Consider the following 14,196-nt stretch of genomic DNA (forward strand, 5'->3'; position numbering starts at 1 on the left):
CTCGAGAACAGCAGTGTGAGCATTTTTAACTTACGGAAAATATGAATAACAGACTCGACTTAAACTAAGCTTGTTGAAATAAATTGTTTGAGTTACCCTCTAAGATCTTTTTATTTTCATTTCACCTTGCCAAGTTGTTTATTGAGCTAATCGGGTTTAATAAACAAATGTCTTTTGGAATTTCTCTATGTGAATGATGTCGAAGTGTATTTTTAGGTGTCGAACCACTAATTGCTTGATGAAAGGAAAATTTACAAACTTTTTAAGGTTTTGATAACTAAACTCAGGAGTTTACTGTTATACATTACAAAAACCATAACAAGTTTAACTTTCTTTCATCACTAATTGGTTAATTTCAAGCAGAATTTTAACTTTGAATGCGATAATAAATTTAATAAAATCAAATAACAAAATATAAAAATATGAAAGTGGCTTTAAATTTATGCCAGTGCAGAGTGCCGACCAGCAAGCTTGTAAGCTATCATCTAAGCTGGTTATTTATGTAATTGGCGGTGTCCTACAGACAGATCTTAAGCCACTTACTAATCACATCTATTCATGAAGCAATAATTAAATGTGATGTAAGATCTCTAATTTTGGAAACGATACTCTCTTAGAAAAGCCTCTTTATTTAGAGCAAATTCTAAAAAAAATGTGTTCAAAAGCATAGAAATTAAAACTTTTGCTAAAAAAGTTGGCAAGCAATACTGTTTTTGTTATGCTGTTTATGTTATGTTAATTTTGTTCACTACGCAAAAGTCAAAATAAAAAGAAAAGATTAGGTAAAATCATGCTGCACTTCATTGAAACCACCAAAAAAGTTTGCATGTATCACTTTTGGGTAACGGACTTTGAAATCGGGCCAAATCGGAAGAAGGCGAAGTTGTCCATCCTTTGGTTACGCTTCTCCGTAAATAGAGTAAATCCTTTTTTGTTGGTGTAGTTTTATTTCAACGATTTTTTATTCAGATCTTGTACTGAATGTCGTCTGTTTCAACTTGAAAAAAATTGGTGCATCTTAAAGAACGACTTTTGAAACGAGATAAATTCAAACCCTACGTCAGTCAATACTTTCTGAGGAGCAGATTAAAAGGTTGGAAGGCCCAATCAAAACAATTCATTGGGCTTGTGTTGATATGAGAATATCCAAAATTCGTACACGGCCTTCTGCGAATGGGAAAAACATATTTTTGTAGGAAACGTGTAGTTATTAAGATATAGGTTGTTAAAGATTTTGTTAAGCGAACCGAAAGCTGCAGAAATTGTTAAAATCCAATTGAAAAAGCTACGTTGATTTGTATTTTATTTCTGTGTGGTTTTGATTATCGCGATTGTTTTTTGTCAAAGTATGAGCTTTTGGATTTAGGATATTCGTCTTTCTTAAATCTGAAAAAAATCATAGCAAATTGGAAAGGTATAAACTTATGCCCCTTATTCCCGTACTTCCAAATTTCATGAATGGATTAAGTAGCATCCGAAATTGGTTATTAAACTTTACACAACCTTTTGTTATTGAATTATGGCATCTATTGAGACTAGGCAGACTACTTGCATTTTCACATGTACACACGAAAGTGAAATAGATATAGCTGAACTAATTCCTTCCTCATTATGGAGACATAATTACTTTTGCAGCAAAAAACGTACATCTACCTACGCAAAGAATGTTCGACATCGAAAAGCTGCAATCACAACAGACAGCCAGAAGATTCGCCACTCGACTCTCACTCCTGCTCTCAGAGAGCACTTCCCAACAAACCGGCATGCACGAGCAATGGAGCAACATTTCTCGTTCCCTACGTACCGCCGCCGAAGAAGAAATCGGATTCCGGCGAGCCCGAAAAAACAATTGGTACGACGAGGAATGTCATGCTGCCGCAGAAAGAAAGGATGCCGCCTATAGAGCTACGCTGCGATCGGGCGCAACGCGAGCCATGTGGGATCGCTACAGAGAGCTGAAAAAGGAAGAGAGACGTATTATCCGACAGAAGAAACGAGAGGCCGAAATACGTGAGTGTGAAGAGCTTGAGATGCTGGCCAACAGGAACAACGCCCGAAAATTCTACCAGAAAGTTCGGCGGCTTACAGAAGGTTTTAAGACCGGGGCGTTTTCCTGTAAGAACAAAGACGGCGATCTGGTGACTGACGTACAGAGCAATCTTAAATTATGGAGGGAACACTTCTCGAACCTGTTAAACAGTGACAGCTGCGCATGTCGTAGAGAATGTGAAGATCCCGATACCCCAATCGATGACGACGGAATTGTAGTTCCGTTACCCGACCATGACGAGGTGAGAATAGCAATATCACGGCTAAAGAACAACAAAGCCGCGGGCGCCGACGGACTGCCGGCTGAGCTATTCAAACATGGCGGCGAGGAGCTGGTAAGGTGCATGCATCAGCTCCTGTGCAAAATATGGTCGGAGGAAAGCATGCCTGCCGATTGGAATTTAAGTGTGCTCTGCCCAATCCATAAGAAGGGCGATCCTGCAATTTGTGCCAATTACCGCGGGATAAGTCTTCTAAATATCGCCTATAAGGTTCTAGCGAGCGTATTGTGTGAAAGGCTGAAGCCCACCGTCAACCAACTGATTGGACCTTATCAGTGTGGCTTCAGACCTGGAAAGTCTACCATCGACCAAATATTCTCAATACGCCAAATCTTGGAAAAGACCCATGAAAGGAGAATCGACACACACCACCTTTTCGTCGACTTCAAAGCTGCATTCGACAGTACGGAAAGGAGTTACCTGTATGCCGCGATGTCTGAATTTGGTATCCCCGCAAAACTAATACGGCTATGTAAGATGACGTTGCTCAACACCAGCAGCGCCGTCAGAATTGGGAAGGACCTCTCCGAGCCGTTTGATACCAAACGAGGTTTCAGACAGGGTGACTCGCTGTCGTGTGACTTCTTTAACCTGATGTTGGAGAGCATCGTACGAGCCGCAGAACTTAATCGCTCAGGCACAATTTTTTTTTTTTATAAAAGCGTACAATTGTTGGCGTATGCCGATGATATTGACATCATCGGCCTTAACAACCGCGCTGTTAGTTCTGCCTTCTCCAAACTGGATAAAGAGGCAAAGCGAATGGGTTTGGTGGTGAACGAGGACAAAACGAAGTACCTCCTGTCTTCAAACAAACAGTCGGCGCACTCGCGTATCGGCTCCCACGTCACTGTAGACAGTTATAATTTCGAGGTTGTAAAAGACTTCGTTTATTTAGGAACCAGCATTAACACCGATAACAATGTCAGCCTTGAAATCCAACGTAGAATCTCTCTTGCCAACAAGTGCTACTTCGGACTAAGTAGGCAACTGAGCAGTAAAGTCCTCTCTCGACGAACAAAACTAACACTCTACAAGACTCTCATCATGCCCGTCCTGACGTATGGCGCAGAAGCTTGGACGATGACAACATCCGATGAAGCGACGCTTGGAGTGTTCGAGAGAAAGATTCTGCGTAAGATTTTTGGACCTTTGCACGTTGGCAACGGCGAATATCGCAGACGATGGAACGATGAGCTGTATGAGCTTTACGACGACATAGACATAGCGCAGCGAATAAAGATCCAGCGGCTACGTTGGCTGGGTCATGTCGTCCGAATGGATACAAACGCTCCGGCTTTGAAAGTATTCGATGCGGTACCAGCTGGTGGTAGTAGAGGAAGAGGAAGGCCTCCTCTGCGTTGGAAAGATCAGGTGGAGAAAGACTTGGCTTCACTTGGTGTGTCCAATTGGCGCCGGTTAGCACGAGAAAGAAACGACTGGCGCGCTTTGTTAAACTCGGCCAAAATCGCGTAAGCGGTTATCGCGCCAATTAAGAAGAAGAATTACTTTTGCAAGGCGTAATCAACAGATTCACAAAAATTGCATACAATGACTACACAGCTGTACTAGACTGACCATATTTTCCTCCGAGCTCCTCCATTTTCAAACCTAACTATGGTATAATGGGTATCAAGTCAGCATTTCAAGTTCTGTAAGCTGACTTTAAAACAAGTATGAGCAAGGGGCTGTGGCAAAGACGGAGCGTAACAAAGCTATACTTTCGAGTGTTCGGAAAGTTCACCTTTCATGATGTTGAAAGGAAATTTACTCTCATATCCTTCACTCTCCGATGTTTAATAACAATCTCACTTATTTTATATAAAAGGTTCTCTCGCACGAATAGAATTATTGAGATATAAGGTTGAAATTTATTTCAGGAAAAAACGACAGGAAACATTTTAACCCTTGTCTCCTCCTTACATAGATGCATTTTGCCCCTTTTGCGGGAAACGACTTAAAATACCTATAACAGAGACATAGCGGGTTAAAATGGACCACAAAATTATTTGTCAAAAAATTCTACTATATAAGTCTTGTAATACACCAAAGCCTAAACATAAACCTAAACACAGCAATAAGTCAAAACATATTCCCGAAAAATGTTTTTTTTTTCATAGCACTGCTGAAGGCATGTTATCCTATACAGGTATACATTTTTTGCTTTCTTACACCAGAATCCGTTGTTCAATTCCGTGGTTTCCTAGGCCGATTTACCATAAAATGTACCAAAAATAAGAATTAGATCCCATAAAAAAATCAGGTGTAGACTATCAAATCACCCATACAGGAATACTTCTTTCTTGTCCTCTCTACCAGAATACATTGCCGGAGCTTTTTTTTTTTCTTTTTTTTTTTGTGTGTTGTGTAGCGTTATGGGTGCACCAGTGAGGCCTTCACGCCGCCTTGTTGAAACCACACATCCCTTATATGGACTTCATTCGATAGTGGTCAAAAGTAATATTCCAACATGGCACAATAGCGAACTTTATGGCTAAAATAGTAACTTTAAGCGATTTGCAAACATTAATCGTTGGAATAGTTAGAATTTAGAATATGAAAGGTAACACCATCCCAAAGAAAGTTACTGGAAAGATGAATATATGTATTTTTTCGTAGTCGATGGGGAGCACCGCGGTCGGTGGATAAGCTATTTGCGAGTAGCGTGGGCAGATCATACGTCGGCTGAGTCTAAAGTTCTAAAAGCGGTAAAATAATAAGTGCTTCCAATGTGAAACAAAAAGTTATACGACTACTGTCCTATGCGTGGGTTGGCTTGTCACAAAATGCGACTTTTTGGTTATTCTCAATAAACAATTATTTGTCATTGAATAACTCACAGATATTTCTGATAATTCCTCAAGAAGAGCTTCACAAAAGCATGTCAATGGAGGAGTAACTGCTGAGCATATCTAAACAACCTTCAGTTGAAAATATGTTGCATTTCACCGCATGGATTCCTGTTCTATAAAGACTTTCGTATTGGGAGTCCCTGCTTGATTATCCTGAAAAGCTTTCTCGATTCATCCGTGTCCAGCAGGTCTGTGCTCGCAGAGGTCAACCTATCCAACAGTATACACAGTCTTTGCACGAATAAACAGACTGAAGAATGCTCTGCTTATCCAGCTCATTAGTCGCATAGTTTCCTACTACGAGTATGTCACTGAGTCCCGGTTCTGTCAAAGATGAAGTCGCAGAAAAACTAAATGCCACCCACTCTCCACAATGACGGGCACGTAGTAAATAGTACTATAGCGTAGTAAATAGGCGCGTTCCTTTACTTTTCGGCATATTCATAATATTGTCCTACTGCAGAGAAATACAATGAGCAATGGTCCGATTTGTCGCTTCTCCAATTATGTTTCAGAAAGCATGAAACATGCTTTATAACTCAGTTTTAATACTGCAGAATTGTTTTCTTTTTTTCAAAATTCGGTTAGAAATACGGTTACGGTCAGGGTAGCGTAATCTCCTAATTCTAGAGATATTAAAAACTAGGTTTTAGCCTATTATTAAGGATGCGGGACATATATAATGCAAGCTCAAAGATGCAGCTACAAAGTCACTAGTCATTAATGGTTCTAAATCTGGCACATTCACGGTTCTACGGACAGCCCATTGAAGATTTCAGCAAATTTACCTAATAAGGCAGATCTTCATAAATCGCTTAGAGCCATCTGCGAATTCGGTGGTCCGCCAATTGAGTATCAATCGACATGCTTCTCACATGTCCATGATCTGGACACAGCAGTTCAGATTTTCAACAACTGCATTCAAAGAGCTGCGTGGACCGCTACGCCGGAAATTAAGCACACTCACGTTGAAGCACACATTAATGATCGCGACAAAATATTAATATCAGAAAAACGCAAGATTCAGCGCATATGGCAAGAAACAAGAACGACAAAAAAAGCTAAATAAGCTCACAAAACAATTAAGAAACACTATAAGAGACGCAAAAAACTCAGAACTGCATGAATACTTATCTAACTTGTCACCTACGGATGCTACTGACTACTTACTGTGAAAGGCAACGAAAAAGATTTCACAACTAACGCCTCACAACGCAGCGATAAAAACATGTAATGGAGATTGGGCAAAAACTGATAAACAAAAAGCAATAGAGTTTGCCAAACATCTATCAAATGTTTTCCTACCATTTCCGAGTCAAAGTGCGGAGGTAGACTCAGAAGTTAACGAATTTCTCTCAGCTCCGTTTCAAATCGATCTTCCGACTGTACGATTTACCTGGAAAGAAGTTAAATACGCAGCAAACAAAACTCTTAAAACCAAAAGGGCGTCAGGTTACGATCTAATAACTAGTAAGGTTTTAAAAGAACTCCCATATGTGGATACAAATTCCTCTCCATTATATTTAACGCGATGATCAGGCAAGAGTATTTCCCAACTCAGTGGAAAGTTGCTGAAATCATCCTTATACAAAACCCAAGGAAACCCCCGAGCGCGGTCTCCAATTACAGGTCAATAAGTATATTGCCTGTTGCCTCTAAACTCTTCGTAAAACTGCTCTTAAAAAGGATAAATCCATTAATTGCGTAAAGGCATCTCATTCCAGCCCACCAATTTGGTTTTCGTAAGAATCACTCCACCATAGAGCAAGTTAATTGTGTGTATGATTTCGCTAGAAAAGCACTTGAGAGGAGGCAATACTTTACAGCGGCATTTTTAGATATAACGCAAGTCTTCGATAAAGTCTCGCATGAAGGCCTGCTACTCGCATACAATCTGAAGCAGGGTTTACCGCACAACTGTTATATGCTCATAAAATCAAACTTGCAAAATAGACATTTTTTTGTTAAAGTAAACACTGAAACCACTAACCTTCACGCAATTTAACAGGTGTACCACAAGGAAGTGTTTTAGGCCCCGTCTTGTACACTTTGTTCACTGCAGACCTGCCCCTATCAAAGAACTCATACACAGCCGCATATGCAGATGATACTGTCGTCATGGCCAGGAGTACCCTTCCCTCAATTGCTTCTGATTACCTACAAGAAAATCTTAACAGTGTTAGCGACTGGATGAAAAAATGGCGCATAAAAGCTAACGAAAGCAAATCGGCACAGATAACATTCAGACTTCGAAATGGCTCATGTCCTACCGTATCTCTTAACAGCGTTCCAATACCTCAAACAGATAATGCCAAATATCATACATAACATCAGCAGAACCTCCTTAGACTGGAATCCTCAAGGCTGACGCGGAAGAGGCCGACCCAAAAGGATTTTGGAGGCGAAGCCTATACTATGAATTCACAACAGCTGGCGACGCACTGACATGAGCGCAAATAAAGCTTAAAGCCAGAAACCGATATCAATGGAATTTAATTGATTCAGCACTTTGCGCCCCCAGCCGAGAGTTCTCGCTGAAAGCTGGCACTAGCTAGAATATATGGTATTAAACCGATCCAAAGGTATATTGACGTTTTCTGAAATACATGTAAATTATTCTACGATTTACATTTATCGGTTGCAAAGTATTATTGGAAAAGGTAAAACGTATCCTCCGAGTACACATTCAGTCAAACATATACCGGGAATTAGTGATGTAAAATTCCGTTCCAAGGTCAGGTTGCCAAAATTCACAATAAAGATCGCTTGGTAAATAGAAAATAAATATTATAAGGGCGTAAGCTAGGTTTCCAGAGAAAAGACTCAGAAAGTTTACACTTGGCCAACACACCATTTCTTAGGAATATACTTTAATTATGAATGAATGGCCAATAGCTCAAAACCCAAATTATGGTTATTTAAAAGTATTTAAAGGGACACATATTTTTAGAGTATTTCTTTTTTTACGGAATGAATGGAATATCGTGCAGTGAGACTTTTTTTGTATTTTGGCTTATCAGTAAGAGGAATTCATAACTAAAAAAAGTGCGTGTAGCGTAGCACACATAACAGAAGCGAAGCTTTCAAGGCAGACGAAGAAAGAGGGAGAGACCCAATAAAGAATGGTAGAGAGAGAAAGAATATATATCTAAATAAATTCACAACATTTGCAGAGAATACAAATAGAGAAAATTTACAAAAAACGGAGAAGCGTCGACCGGTGTAGGTAAACACCGGACACAAACCGTGACAACAACGCGCACTACTGCGAGCGTTTATCACCCGCACAAACGCAGCGACTCCAGGACCGCAGCAACGGCACAAATTACTGCAAAGCAATACCAATAAATCTGACGCTGGAATGGATAGCACTTTATAATACGCACAAGCACTAGCCAGGAAACGGAAATAAGCGCTAACAAGTAGGCACAAAAAAAAAGCCAAAAAAATTGGGATCAAAAAATGCCCCAAACAGTAGGCACCAAGGAAATATTACACCGAAAATAGGCACCAAAAATATATACAAGAAATATACAAGTTTGCACCAACGAACAAGCGCCAAAAAGTAGGCAGTGTTATTTCTCACTAGAAATTAGCAACCACAAGGGAAAACTTAGGAAAAATAGCCTGAAGTGTATCTAAGATATATGTATATAAGGTATAGCTCTATCTCTCCTTTTCCTCTACGTTATATCTTTTTTCTCTCTCACGAAACGAAAATGCCCAAAACGTTGCATGGCCTTGAAATTTTACTCTCCATTCTCGCTCGTCCATCGACGCCTAAGAAGTTTCACTTCAAAAAAAATAGGGAAAGGGTTAAAGGAGTCAACTCCTTTTTTCCAGCTTTTCATTGATGGTCCTTAGCTATAAACGTGATAATAAAAGTTTTGATGATGAGCACCCATGTAGACTTCCAAAGAGTGCAACAACAGCAGAAAGCATTGCTTGAGAAGATCCAAGGTTAACAAAGTGTGAAATTGATCACGTCATATGCATCAAAACTGAAGTGGTTCTGGAAAGTGCCTTTGACAAATATTTTGATATTTCGAATATTTGTTGGCATAAATGTATTATTTCGAAAGGGGCCTACTAAGGAGGCGATGCAATACAGATTAGTTTACTCGAAATAAGTACTTCGTTAAAAAATGTTTCTCAGGCTACTTTGAGGTCACACCCATTTATTTTATTTATTTTTCCAAAGTTATTAACGAACTGAAAAAATTACAAAAAGGTAAGTTCAGCCTCTTGATATAATTTTGTACCAATCGGAACAGTTCCTTTTGACTGTCTGGAACCTTAAATTAAGAAATGAGTATTTTCAAGGTTTTTGAAAATTTTTAATTTTTATTAATTCTTTTTAGTCGAGAAACATTGTAACGGGTGATCAATCATGAGGTGCTTTTTTCAATAGTTAAAAAAAAAAAAAAAAATGTAAATTATGTTCATAACCTTTATTTATCATTTGAAAGGACATTCTTTGACATTTACTTTTTGAATATGACTTCATTCAAATGTTGGCCGCAACTACGCTTAAGGTGGTCCATTCTGAAGGTCCAATTTTCAATCACTCGTTCGAGCATTTCGACTGGTATGTCGTGAATAACACGCGTAATGTTGGCTTCCAGAGCTTCAATCGTAGCTAGTTTATCAGCATAGACCTTGGACTTCACGAATCCCCAAAGAAAAAAGTCCAAAGGTGTGATATCACAAGATCTTGGTGGCCAACTCACAGGTCCTAAACGTGAAATCAGCTGCTCTCCGAAATGACTTCTCAATAAAGTCATTGTTTCACGAGCTGTATGGCAAGTGGCTCCGTCTTGTTGAAACCAAATGTCGTAGAGATCATTAGATTCAATTTCAGGTAGCAAAAAGTCCGATATCAATGTACGGTAGCGAGCACCATTCACAGTTACGTTGCGGCCATCATCATTTTTGAAAAAATATGGACCGATGATTCCACCAGCCCATAAACCACACCAGACCGTTGTTTTCTCTGGGTGTAAAGGTAGCTCTTGAACCTGTTCTGGTTGCTCTTCATCCCAAATACAGCAATTTTGCTTATTGACGTAACCATTGAGCCAGAAATGCGCCTCACCGCTGAACAAAATTTTGTCAGCCTTCAAAAAATGGTTTTCCAAAAAAAAAAAGGGTTGTTGCTGGCAACACGGATTCCTGGAATCACAGGTATAGCTCGCAGGTGTTTGAAATCAAAAAGACAAAAAGGTTCCTATTCAGTATGAATGTCGTTATTGTGTGAACTACGATCTTAAAAAAAACCAAAAGTTGGCAAAATGGTGGACGTTGAAAAATGACAAATCGTTTTTTGACCCTTATTTACTTTAAATGTTCGAAAAAAATACTAAATTTTTTTCCCCCGAATGGTGGTAGTTCACACGATAACGACATTAATTCTACGTCATTTGAATTTTATTTCATCAAAATTGGTTCAGTTTAACCGGCTATATCTGTGTCCATTGTCCATGTGAAGATCATTTTTTGAAGGCTTACAACTTTTTGAACGAACCTGGTATGGCCAAAACATAATTTTTATTTTTTAACAATAACTCATAAAATAAAATATTCAAAATAAAAAATCTTTTTTCGTTCCTGTTTTCCACGTTTTTGAAGAAACACCCAAAAAACGCCTTTTCAAATAAGGAAGGAAAAATTTACCAAAAAATTTTGAAGCCTAAGAATACCCAAATCGGACTGAAAAAGTAAAAGTTATGATAAAGTAAATACAACTGGTTTAAGTATCATACAATTTGTACAAGAGGAAAATTTGCTTTGACTTGAAAATAATCGCTGTACGATCTGGTTTTCAATATTGCTATATAAAATTTAGCTGTTTCTTGGGCCTCCCAACAAAACAACACAAAACTCGGAATTCGATCCATGTCCAGAAATTATTAGTTTTATTCACTTTTCTGGAGTCTTTTTGGCAATAACTGCAAGTAACTCAAAAACGATTTTTAGGAAAAATTAATGCAACTCATATGAAATTCCACAACCCATAGTTAGTCTGAAAAAGAATTTCTTAACGAGGCACCACTTTTTAAAAAAATATTTGTATACAATAGTTGCCTTTTACATGTTGCGCCTAATAATAAAAACAGATTGAAAAATAATGAAAATGGCTTTATTCAATTTTCGAAGCACTTTTGCCACTCAGAAGTGGATACCTCCAAAACGATCTGTTTAAAGACTTCAACAGCTTCTCCATACGTTAAGAAACGTTGACCTAGCATTTTATTTTTGATGTTCGTGAACGAAAAGAAATCATTAGATGGCAAATCTGGGCAATAAGACGGATTACCCCATAACTCGATCTCTTGAGTGCTCGAAAACTCTCTTGTGTGGGCCAATACTCGAGAGCTCGCATTGTCCTAAAGAAGAATGATTCATCTTCGGCGGTTGGTTACTCCGAAAAACTCTGGCAAAAAAATGGTTGTGTATCATTCAGAATTGACTGTTTTCAGTTTCTCTTACGCACAGTTGCCACATGACCAGATTTTCCGACGACCATTTGCTTTGATGTGATTTTCCGCAAACAACTTTGGTTGAATTCAGCTCATTTTGGAACTCCCGTAATGTCGATAACTGTTTTGCTTCCAGTTGTCATGCATAGATCCAAGATTCCTCACTTGTTACAGTGTCATAGAGGTGCTGTGAACCTCCGTGGTAAAATTTCTCCAACATTTCTTTATACCAATCGGCGCAAGTCCATTGACATATCAATCGATTCTACGTTAACCATACGACCCGAATTCACCTCCGGGACTGTTAATCCAGCAGAATTTCCAGTGGTGCAACAGCAACAGCAATAGCTATTTTTTAGGGCAGGGATGATGATCTTGCGTTATCAATTAAAGCACTACAACCGAATCTGGACGGTCTTTCTCGAAATTCATTCTAGACGGATCGACAGCCACTTTGGAACTCTTTGTACCAGCGTTTCACAGTAGCTAAGTGTGGTAATTCAACTCCAAAAGTCGAAGTAAGTTGATCAATGCACTTCAGTCTCGATAATCCACCTCGAAAATCGTAACAAGAAATTTTTTTGTGCAAGGTAAATTTTTCAACTCACTGAAAGAAGAAGAAATAAAGCTCGTAAGTGAAAACGTCATTTATAAGTTTATGTTAAAAAACACCAAACTTTTCGACACAAATTTCGAATTACTATTAATCACACGAAGAGTTGCAAAGGCAACTCTGTTAAAAGGCAACCCTCGTTCTAGTGTAATCGATATTTTGTGTTTTATTCACCAAAACCAGATACTTTTTTTGACAGAATTTATGAATTATGAAAATTTTCACTATCTGAGCACATGCTAAGACATACTAACATAAAATACATACACACATCCATTTACCCATTATTTTAATAGCTGATATAAAACATTATTACCATTGGCATTTGCAAATTGACTGACATAAGTATTTATAGCAGTATAGGCACAAGCACATAAATAAATCATGCCAGTATTTTATGCTAGTTCGACTGATTGGTGTTTTTAATAAATGTTATAATATATTTATAAAGTTATATATCTGTATATTTTACTTAAAGTCGCACGCTTTCCAACACTAGCAACTGCACTTTAATAATCACGTGCATGTATTTACATGTATATGTGTATGTATACGTATATCTATGTGTGTATAGATTGAAATATTTGCACATAATATTATATAATTGACGCTCTGCCATCGCCGCTTTCTTCGTTCACTTATAAGCCACCGTCTGGCCATCTTTTTGTCGCTGGCATGCTATCAAACACTGATTAAAATACTTAAGTGCTATGAAATTTGTTTTGCACCGCTTCAAATACTGATGTACTAACACTTATCACTGTAATGTGGCACAATGCTTTGTATTAAGCTTACTTGCTGCGCAACTGTGCCGCTTGGCATGCAAATATTTACTTAACTACTTAACGTTTCAGTTTTGTTTAACACTTAAGATTTGTAATTTTCCACTCTAACCCCAAATCCTGTCTGCAACTAGTAATTCCCTAATCTTTTACCGTAACATTAACAGCCAACCAAATCCCCCATCCCTCATCCAACAATACCATCGGCTATAATCCTATCACTTCTAATTGAGTCCAGCTATCCAACAAAATAACCAAAACAAAAAACAAACAACATTAAATATATGTAAAATATATGCAAAATCAGAAAACAAAAACAAATCGTTATTCACAATTTTATAGGAAGTGGCCGAGCTGCGACGTCAGGTGGCACTCGAGAATTTGCAAAACCAGAGAATGGATAATCTGGAACAGGATGTACCTGTGGAGTTTGAATGCTGCTTCTGCACAACGAAGGTATTTTTCACTTTGTTTTGTTTGTTTTTTTTGCAGTAATACTCGTAATTTGTTAAAGCGCATATACCTAAGTATAACACCAATAACAAATTTAAGCCAATTTATAAAAAATATATATAATAAAACCAAAAATGTATGTTTGCTTTACCATTTTTGCAACTACGATACTTTTTTAACATTTGAATTTGTAATTTACGTTTTTTGCTTGCTCACAAACACGTACTTGTTGTACAGAAGCACTTAATGTTCATATATTTCGCAATCAGTTAGTTTCCTATGCTCTCCTTTTGTTATTGTTTTAATTATTTAATTCTTTCTTCCATGCACAAAATCACTATTGCACTTAATAGTAGTATATTTATATATTTAATGAAAAATATTAACTTTTATAATACACTTTTAATATAATAAAATATTTGTTATCCTATCTACACTTGATCCTATTTTCACACCTTTTTGAGTATTGTATAACCTTCTTCACATAACAGTTATACTCGTATCTAGCAGCAAAATAAAGAAGCATCGAATGCCTCGAATAAAAGTTGAGATACCTATAATGGGTTGGGGAAAAAGTTCGTAGCGCTTTTACCGAAGACTTTTATTTAAGCAAAAAGCAATAATTATATCAACAAGTTAATTAATTATATATTCGCCGTTGCTGTTTACAACCCTTCCCACCTTTCG

The 14,196-nt window shown here is 37.9% G+C and overlaps 1 protein-coding gene across 4 annotated transcripts in view; it reads left to right on the forward strand.

The window, feature by feature from the left end:
* Positions 1 to 14,196, forward strand: part of LOC129242751 (potassium voltage-gated channel protein Shab) — a 164,112-nt gene that overhangs the window by 115,905 nt on the left and 34,011 nt on the right. For 3 of the 4 annotated variants that reach the window (XM_054879565.1, XM_054879566.1, XM_054879568.1), the window contains exon 7: positions 13,399 to 13,512. The exons of the other annotated variant lie outside the window; for it this stretch is intronic. In XM_054879565.1, the coding sequence (XP_054735540.1) occupies positions 13,399 to 13,512 (114 nt within the window). The remainder of the gene's footprint in view (positions 1 to 13,398; positions 13,513 to 14,196) is intronic. 4 annotated transcript variants of the gene reach the window in all.

The sequence above is a fragment of the Anastrepha obliqua genome, chromosome 3 (assembly GCF_027943255.1).
Source record: "Anastrepha obliqua isolate idAnaObli1 chromosome 3, idAnaObli1_1.0, whole genome shotgun sequence".
Classification (NCBI taxonomy): Eukaryota; Metazoa; Arthropoda; class Insecta; order Diptera; family Tephritidae; genus Anastrepha; species Anastrepha obliqua.